This window comes from Acipenser ruthenus, chromosome 17 (assembly GCF_902713425.1).
Source record: "Acipenser ruthenus chromosome 17, fAciRut3.2 maternal haplotype, whole genome shotgun sequence".
NCBI classification, from domain to species: Eukaryota; Metazoa; Chordata; class Actinopteri; order Acipenseriformes; family Acipenseridae; genus Acipenser; species Acipenser ruthenus.
Window position 1 is genome coordinate 26,599,624 of NC_081205.1, and position 9,698 is coordinate 26,609,321.

At 36.0% G+C, this 9,698-nt stretch overlaps 1 protein-coding gene across 3 annotated transcripts in view; it reads left to right on the forward strand.

Annotated features, from left to right (window-relative positions):
• The window catches only part of rasa2 (RAS p21 protein activator 2), a 47,026-nt gene extending 42,640 nt beyond the window's left edge, over positions 1-4,386 (forward strand). Inside the window, exons 21-24 of one of the 3 annotated variants that reach the window (XM_034038500.3) lie at positions 251-459; positions 904-1,007; positions 3,041-3,230; positions 3,657-4,386. In XM_034038500.3, the coding sequence (XP_033894391.1) occupies positions 251-459; positions 904-1,007; positions 3,041-3,230; positions 3,657-3,696 (543 nt within the window). In that variant the 3' untranslated portion in view covers positions 3,697-4,386. The remainder of the gene's footprint in view (positions 1-250; positions 460-903; positions 1,008-3,040; positions 3,231-3,656) is intronic. The other 2 variants (XM_058990261.1, XM_034038503.3) reach the window with 2 other exon arrangements.
• Positions 4,387-9,698: the final 5,312 nt, after the last annotated feature.

A 9,698-nucleotide genomic window follows, 5' to 3' on the forward strand; every position in this document is an offset into this window, starting at 1 on the left:
ATACAATATAATTTAACCATTTTACAGAAATACCTATGAGGAAGATACCAGACGACGAGTTAAAGGGAGGACCCAGCAATATTGTTAAATGTGGTTAATCCTAGTTTTTACGGTTAATATATAAAATGTCAAGTGTGCTGTATTGTACTAAAAGAATTACGTTTTACAGTTCATTTATATTTTGAGGTGATGGTGCAGTATTCACATCCCCAACCATATTAATGATTGCCATGCACTTTATCACTTTCAGATGTTCCAGGTAATTTATACTGAGAAACTGCTTTACGTTCAAGCAAATAACTGTGTGGAGGCCAGCGAGTGGGTGGAGATTCTCAGCCGGGTCAGTCGCTGTAATCAGGACAGACTGAGTTCTTACCATACCTCAGCCTATCTCTGTGGAAACTGGCTCTGTTGCAAGGCCACTTCTGAGACACATGCTGGCTGCAAGCCATGTACCGCGTGAGTACAGTACTCCTTCATATCATTTTTTCATTAAATTTATGTTTATATTTTACACTGATTACGAAGCTTTGACTATTTACGTCCAGCACAGATAAAGAGAAGTGTAAAGTCTGTGCCAGATCAAGGCAGTTGGATTTGGGCAGCAGTGTGGAGTAGTGGTTAGGGCTCTGGAGGGGTCGTGGGTTCAATCCCAGGTGGGAGACACTGCTGCTGTACCCTTGAGCAAGGTACTTTACCTAGATTGCTCCAGTAAAAACCCAACTGTATAAATGGGTAATTATATATAAAAATGTGTAAAAAATAATGTAATTGTATGTAAAAATAATGTGATATCTTCTAACAATTGTAAGTCGCCCTGGATAAGGGGGACTGCTAAGAAAATAATAATAATAATAATTTGAAACGACTCATGTTAAATTCTTATTTCTGTTGTATTTTCAGGACCATGCCGGCAAATATCCAGCTTGATATTGATTGTGACCGAGAAACTGAGAGGATCTATTCATTATTCACATCAAACAGTTTAAAACTACAGAAGTTGGAAGGCAAGCATGAATTACAAAAAAAAAAAAAAAAAGTCTTCAGTATCACTATATCATCCATAGGCATTTCAGATTATGTGGATATTTTCATGTACTTTATTGACACTGGTAATCGAAGGCATACTGTTAATTACTGTTAATACGGGGGCCTAATTAATTGTAACACAATTTTTTTTCCTGGGTAGTAAGTGTTATTTCCTAATTGCTTATGCCTCAAAAGTATAGAAAATGACTATTATTCCCCACAAACTTTGCTTTTGTGACCAGGACAGTGATATTTTGAAATTTACCTATTTCCAATGAGAAAACGGGCGAATTTGTGTCTTTTCGTTCACATAAAGTCAGAAAAAAACATCATATGAATCCAAATTAACATGTATTTATACTAAAGTAATACAAAAATGACTACAAAAGATTTAGAAGTGAGTAGTTTTTCGAGATTTACGATTATACTGTAAATCACTTTCACGAATCAGCCCCCAAATGTAGTCTCCCATCATGTTCTCGTTATACTGTCCTTGGTAGCGGCGTTCAAGGTCCAGTATATCCTGGTGGAAGCTCTCGCCTTGCTCCTCCGAGTACGCTTCCATGTACTCCTTGAATTTATCAAGATGAGCATCAAGGATATGGACTTTGAGGGACATCCTACAGCCCATTGTGCCGTAGTTCTTCACCAGAGTCTCAACCAGCTCCACATAGTTTTCGGCCTTGTGATTGCCCAGGAAGCCCCGAACAACTGCGACAAAGCTGTTCCAAGCCGCTTTCTCCTTACTAGTGAGCTTCTTGGGGAATTCATTGCAATCCAGGATCTTCTTTATCTGTGGTCCGACGAAGACACCGGCTTTGACCTTTGCCTCAGACAGCTTAGGGAAGAAGTCTTGAAGGTACTTGAAGGCTGCCGACTCCTTATCTAGAGCTCTGACAAATTGTTTCATAAGGCCCAATTTGATGTGCAGTGGTGGCATCAGCACCTTCCGGGGGTCCACCAGTAGCTCCCACTTGACGTTGTTCCTCCCCACAGAGAACTCGGTCCGCTTGGAAGGGTCCACCATGCAGAAGTAGCAGTTGCTTGAGTGGTCAGTGGGTTCCCGCCAAATTCTTGGGATAGTGAACTTCATGGCTCTCTTTTCCCCTCTGTACCATCCTACAAAAATACATTTATTTCAGCCATGACTAATGTGTAAGAGATTCTCGCAACATTTTTCATATATATTTTTTCAATAACATTGAAAATTGTAAAACATTTTAAAATTAAAAACTTTTACAATTTTAAAAATTAACAAATTTTATAACATAAAATTCCGAGCAACAATTGTCCATCTTACCTTCCAGAGTTTTTTTGCAGTGCTCGCAGGTGAAATGAGGTGCCCAGGGTTTGTCTTGATCCCCGACAGGCATGCCGAAATATGCCTTGTAGGCCTCACACATCTTAGCAGATGCTTCCACGGAGTACTTTTTCGCTCTTGTCTTGATAAATTGGCCGCAGACATAGCAAAATGCGTCTGCCGGATGCTTGCAGCCTCTTGATGCCATCTCAGAAAAGATATGTATCCACTTAGGCAGCTGGAACTAAACTGAACTGGTGGGCTTAAGGCCCCTGTATTTATACTACTATTTATATTACTGGAAAGTTACTTGGAGTAACTTCTAGAAAGTTCTAGAAGTTACTCCAAGTTTACTCAGCACTGAATCTATCTGGAATGTTCTGGAAAATAGGTAAAGTTCAAAATATCACTGTCCTGGTCACAAAAGCAAAGTTTGTGGGGAATAATAGCCATTTTCTTTACTTTAGAGGCATAAGCAATTAGGAAATAATACTTACTACCCAGGAACCAAAAAAAAAAAAAATTGTTACACGGTGTTATTAGCAATCATTGCCTGTTCTGAATCAAAATGTAAAGTAAATATTGACAAGAACGTTGCATGCTTATGCTTGTAGCTTGTTTGGTACAGTGTACGTTTTTGTATATCATGTTTTTTTTTGTGTGAGTAAGTAGTATCATGACACAAAAAAGAGTAACTTTCCTGTTTTGCAGAGGCCTGTGCAAGTATAGCGGTGTACCAAGGTCCTCAAAAGGAGCAAGACGATTATTCCCATTTTACAATCGAGGATTCAAGGGAAACCTTCAATACGGTTAAACACATCCGGGAAGTTACGGAAAAGCTTCTAGAACATCATGAGACTTTCCAAAAGAAAAGATCAACCAGCACTAAATATGGCAGCGAGTAAGTATGCAGGCAGAGTCGCTATCTGTACCTTTAACCCTGTGCTGAATGCCGCCAAACTGAATAAACAATAAAAATGAAGTAAAATACACCGTCTGAACCACTTAATTGATTGTCCAGTATATCAGACACAATGCAACAAAAAGGGCAAATATCTGCAACAGCTCTCTCATTCCTATTTGGGTCAAGTTGGATCTTACAAATCATGTGGTATTGTCACCTTTCAACTCTGTTGAATCCACCTGTGTTATCGTAAAGTCCAAAAGTATGTAGAGTCAACAGACTATTTCTATGGCTTTGTAACTATATTGTCCTTTTTAAATTTGAAAATACTTGTATAATATGAATAATAACTTTGAGTATTTCAGGTTTCGTAATGCTTTTTTAAGCCACTAATGCTATGTGTATTACATGTGTTTACTTTAGGGACAATCCAATTGTAGGAAAGGCATCGCAACACCAATGAAGACAGCATGGAAAAGCTTTTCGAGAACTGGAATTCTACAATTTGTAAATGTCACGCATTGAGATACTAAACACTGGAATTGCACTGAAACTGCAGGTACCATTCAGAAGAACACACATTCATTTGTGTTAATGCAATACAAATATCTGGAACAAATACAATTAGTGAATTTTACTTTACTCCATTTAAAAGTTGTGTGTCCCCCTTTTTTTATTTCACGGACTTAAATAAATAAACATAATTTTGTACAGAATGCTAGAGAATAACTTCAAGAACATTTCGAAATACGAATAAGCGACCTTTCAAATGCTGCTAATATCATTTATATTTCTTATTGTAATTTAAATATGCCAGTAATTCTAAAATTATGAAGCCACTTTTTTATTTTACTTTTTAATGGTGATATCTCATTAAAATTTTCAAAAAGGGAATATTATAGCTTTGGATGAACAGCATGTGTGGTATTGAAACTCCAGTGTGTAGGCATGCATTTAACACATACAGTTTTGATGGAAAGAAAGACTAATTTGCCTTATTTGTGTTTTATTAATGTATTTAAATGTTTTTCTTGTCTTGCATGTAAATGATATCCTGTAAAAGAAAAATCACATACAAGCACTTTGCAAATTTGGAATATTCCAGATACAATTTCTTAGATACTTTTAGTATCCATTTATTACATTTTGATCAGTTTAAATGATCGATATTTTGTAACTTTTAAAATATATATATATATATATATATATATATATATATATATATATGTATATATATATATATATATATATATATATATATATATATATATATATATATATATATATATATATATATATATGTACAAACATATTTGTATCCTGTTGATTTCTAACACCAAAGAGATTTTTCACCTAATAAACTTGAAATTAAAAAAAAAAAAAAAGCATTTTGAAAAGGAAGGTCATTTTTAATCTCTTGCTCTTCATTTTATTTCAGATTTTGACCAATGCATATTGTTTTTGGTTTGTTTATTTTAAATTTGTGGCAGAAGTTTTGGTCACACAAGTATTAATTTAGCACAAATCTAGATGTACTGCATTTGAGAAAATGTTACACTAATCTTTTATCTTTTAAATTTTAATTTTGCGAGCGACAAAAGCATGCAGTAGAGTCCGTTAACCCGGAATATCCTATTGGGTTTCTTACTGGCAGCAGCATGCCTTGCTCACAACTACAACATTGATGATTGTTTTCCCATATCTTTCAGTTGTACTGCTGTAAATATTACTTATACAGTACTGCTTTTTTTTCTTCATTTAGCAATATTATGCTTAAAAGGCCAGTTTAGAATATGGTATATACACAAGACCAGCTTGATTCAGCTACATATGCCATAAAGCAATGTGGAGCAATGGTGCTTGTCTGCAGTGAAATGGTAGGAACAATCCCACAAGTTTCAATTTATTTATTTTTATATAAGCATAGCGTATCAGAATGCTACTTTACTTTGCCTAATATATATTATTACATTTTGTGTACTTGCCTAAATATATGAGAGCACTGAGAGACATGGGCCTTTATGCTCCAACCAATATCAAGTTTTTCCTTTTTAAAAACGAAGTACTGCATCATCTTATCTCATTTTAAACAACATAAATCAGCTGACTAGGAAACAGAAGCCACTACACTGTATCTCTTAGGCAATGTAAAGTAGCATTCCGGTACACCTATGTTGTCTTTATGCTTAGAAATGTTACATCAAGGTTTAGGTTGTGATTCGGAAGTATTAAAATGACAATATCAAGTCTATGTGATGTATAAAACTGTAAATAAGCATTTCTACTCCATTTCTCTTTACTTGGTTGCACAGCTTTTTTTTTGGGGCCTTTTCATAAAATCAATATGAAATTTCAATGTGACCATCATGCTGACAATTTACACCTTGAGTGTGAAACTGTAAAATTTGAATTGCTTTTGGTACTGCTGTTGGTAAACTGATTCTAACATTTTATGAGTTTGACCTTGAATGAGATTATGCAGAATAACAACGGTCTGGTACAATAGACAAGTGGCATGTTTCATATTGTATAGTCTAAATTATTTTGACTGCAGAAGCAACTTTAGTGTCGCCTCACTGTTTCTGAAAGTCCTATTGGCAAGCTGTGGGATTGTGAAATAAATTGTATAAGTTGTAACTTGCAACATTTTGCAACATGGTTTCTTCTTACATCATTTACCACACAAATGCTAAAAACTGTGTGAAGTCTATACAGTACATTGAACTAATTAGTTTCAGATAAGGGTATAAAAAAACAAAATTCCAGACACAAACCACAAACTTCTGTGCCATGTTTTCAAATTTATTGGATGTGTAACAAGATGCATTTTCTCAGACTACCAATGTACATGATGATAACTGGTTCTGCATTAAAGGAGGCTTCTAGAACAAATCTCTGTGCTGTGTTTAGAAACAGTTCAATGAACACTTACTTTACTGTGCTCTAATATAAAATGTAATAATTATGCAAATTAACCTACATATTGTTTTGTTTAATGTACAGTGAATCATGTCTTTATTAATGTAGTTGATTTCTACAACCACATTTTGTCTAATTTGTATTTTTTTTTGTTATTTAAAATGTATTTTCAAAAACAAACAAAAAATAAAATGCAATATTGCCTTTTATGTCTCTTAATTCAGAAATAATTAGCAATAAAATATTTCCAACAGAATGCATTTGGCTTTTTTTTAATTCTCTTTAGTTTAATTTAGATGCTTTAAAACAAATGACTGGTTATAATTAAATGTTAATGAAAGAAACAAAGTTCAGAGTTAATGGAGTAATCATCTCTGTCCCATTGAAACCAATCAGTGTTTCAGGGATGTGGAACTGTGGTACAAATGAATGTCAGTCCAAAAAATTGTTATTGTTAAGCAAGTCAAAGTGCTTACTTCCTGAATTCTGAATTGCTGAACGTAGATAACTTTAACATTCATGTACAGATGATTTCAACATCCATTAGTTGGCCTTAGCAAACACATTTGTCAAAAGTTTGCATAGTCCACAGCCCTTAAATATATGTTGACCTGATATACTGCAATGGAGCAGTCTGATTGGCTAGAAGTAATGTGTTTTAATACAAATGTGTACATGCCCTTCCCACTTCCCAGTGAGACCATTTTTGGAAGATGGCCCTGACTGTTTACAGGGTAAAGCGGTTTCTCCATGGTCGTCTGTAGACTTGTCTTTATCTGCATAACTTTTGAATTAACAAGACACTTTCAGATAATAAATGGCCAAAAATATTATAAAATGGTAAAAGCTATCAAACAGTGAAATTCCTGTGTTAAGAACAGAAGAACTCTGGTTTACAGAGTGCGATGGAGACATCCAAAAACCTCAAGCTGCTTTTTATGTCTAAACACTCTGACCCAAGGTTAGATCGTTCCACAAGGCATCCTAGCCTGGGTTCATTGCAGATGTAAATATTTAAATGGGGATTTGTTATGTTAGGTATCGTACCGTACCAGTAACCATGAACAAATCTAACCATTTACAATGATGTGCATGGTATTTGTCTTGTTCAATACCTATATACACTTGATCACTGTTGATTCATGTTGACAAAATACAGGGTCAGAAAATTTGTATCTAAGGAAAGAACAAAATTCTAGCATCACTGTACAGTAAAATAAAAAAAAAAGAAATCTAAACCAAGAATCAAAATTGAAATGTTTTCATGAATACAATTGTTGTTATTGTTTTTTTCTTAACTGTAAAAGTTGTAGAAACACTTCTGTTGCTACTAAATATTACAACTTGAAACTGTGTGATTTAGCTGTGCCAGAGAAGGGTTCCTGTCAGGCTGGTACATTTTATAATAATTTATTAACTTTCATATTATTTTAATATTACATTCATATTCTTTTGTACTTTATGTATTGCATTTATGATTTTTTCCACTATCCCTGTCCTTTGCTCGTCTCGTTTATGTAAATTCTCTCACCAGCACTTCTTTAACTCTTTCAATCTGATCTCCTGACCTCTGCCTCCCTCTTCTGCTCTTTCCTCTTGCTCTCTCTCTGGCACCCTCTGAAACTAGCAGTCAGCCTGCAACAAGGCTGATTTCAGCCTCTGCTTAAGCCTCTCATCTCTCTCTCTTGACTTTCTGGCTCTTAGAGAAACAGGGATCTCCCCTGAAAACACTGTTACCCCAGCTGCTCTCTATGTCCTCTCTCATTCTCCCCGTTCCTTAATATGAGGTGGGGGAGCAAGATTCCTACTTTCTCCATCCTGGAAATTCTCAATTCCCTTTACTCTCTCCGCCCTCTCGGTCACTACTTTCAAATTTCATGCCATTGAATTGCACCCCCCCTGTCATCTGCTTCTCATAGTTCTCTATCGCCCCCCTGGTCCTCCTACTCACTTCCTTGATGAGCTTTTCCTTTACCTCTATTCCTCATTATTTTAGGTGACTTTAATTTTCACCTCTAACTTAACTCATTCTGTTGTTTTTCTCTCTTAATTATTTTCCTTTTCAATTCTCCCCTTCACCTCCTACTCATATTGCTGGTCGCCAACTGGACCTGATTTCTTTCTAGAGACTGCTGTCTGTCATCCCCTATTATTGTTCCGCTCTTCTCCTCTGATCACTTTTTCATCTCCTTTTCACTTTTTCAGCTTATTCAGAATTCTGCTGCTCATCTGCTACTCTCCTAACCCCGTTGCTCTCACGCTACCCCTCTGCTTCACACTCTCCACTGGCTACCTATCTCTGCTTGCATCCAATTTAAGACCCTTGCTTTTGTCTATTGCTCCATTCATCATACTGCCCCTTCCTGTCTCCAATCCCTCGTGTCTCCTTATATTCCCTCTCGCCCTCTCCGCTCATCCTCTACTGGCTGACTTGTTATGCCTTCTCTTTGCTCTCCTTCCTCCCATTCTCGCTCCTTCTCTTCGCTCTCCTTCCTCCCGTGCTCGCTCCATCTCTTCGCTCTCCTTCCTCCCGTGCTTGCTCCTTCTCTTCACTCTCCTTCCTCCCATGCTCGCTCCTTCTCTTCACTTGTCCCCTGGTGGTGGAACCAGCTACCGGTTATCCTCAGGACTGTTCAGTGTTTTACTGCATTCTGCCGTCTTCTCAAAACCCACTTATTCAACCTTTATTTGTAAATTCCTAGGTATATATATTTTTGTATTTTCCTCTATTTATATGTATTTTGTATATATTGTATTTGTGTTTGGTTTGAATTTGGATTGCCCGTAACTTTAGCTTTGGATAAAAGCGTCTCCTTCCTCCCGTGCTTGCTCCTTCTCTTCACTCTCCTTCCTCCCATGCTCGCTCCTTCTCTTCACTTGTCCCCTGGTGGTGGAACCAGCTACCGGTTATCCTCAGGACTGTTCAGTGTTTTACTGCATTCTGCCGTCTTCTCAAAACCCACTTATTCAACCTTTATTTGTAAATTCCTAGGTATATATATTTTTGTATTTTCCTCTATTTATATGTATTTTGTATATATTGTATTTGTGTTTGGTTTGAATTTGGATTGCCCGTAACTTTAGCTTTGGATAAAAGCGTCTGCTAAATAATTTAATAATAATAATAATAATAATAATAATAATAATAATAATAACTTCTAATAGACTAGAACAGAGTCAGAAGCAACTTCTGGGAATGTTCTCCTTGGTTATTATGGAGTTGGCTGGAGGTATTTCAGGCAGAGTCTTGGGTTTCAATATACCATTATACAAACTATTATATAATATTATTTTAATTTAATGATTTAACAAAAAAAAAATGCAAGTGTAATTCCATAATAAAAGAGTTCAGTAATCAAAGCCCCAGAAACAAGACCCTATCTCCCAAGAGCAGGAGGAGGAGGCAACATGAAGACAGGTTAGTTCAAAGCATTAGAGATTCTTTTTGGCTGTTTTCAAGGGTTTCTTACCATTTCCTAATCAGCACCTCCACAAATCTTTGGAGTGCGGTCATTTTCTAAATAATATTGAGTTTAAGTAATCAAA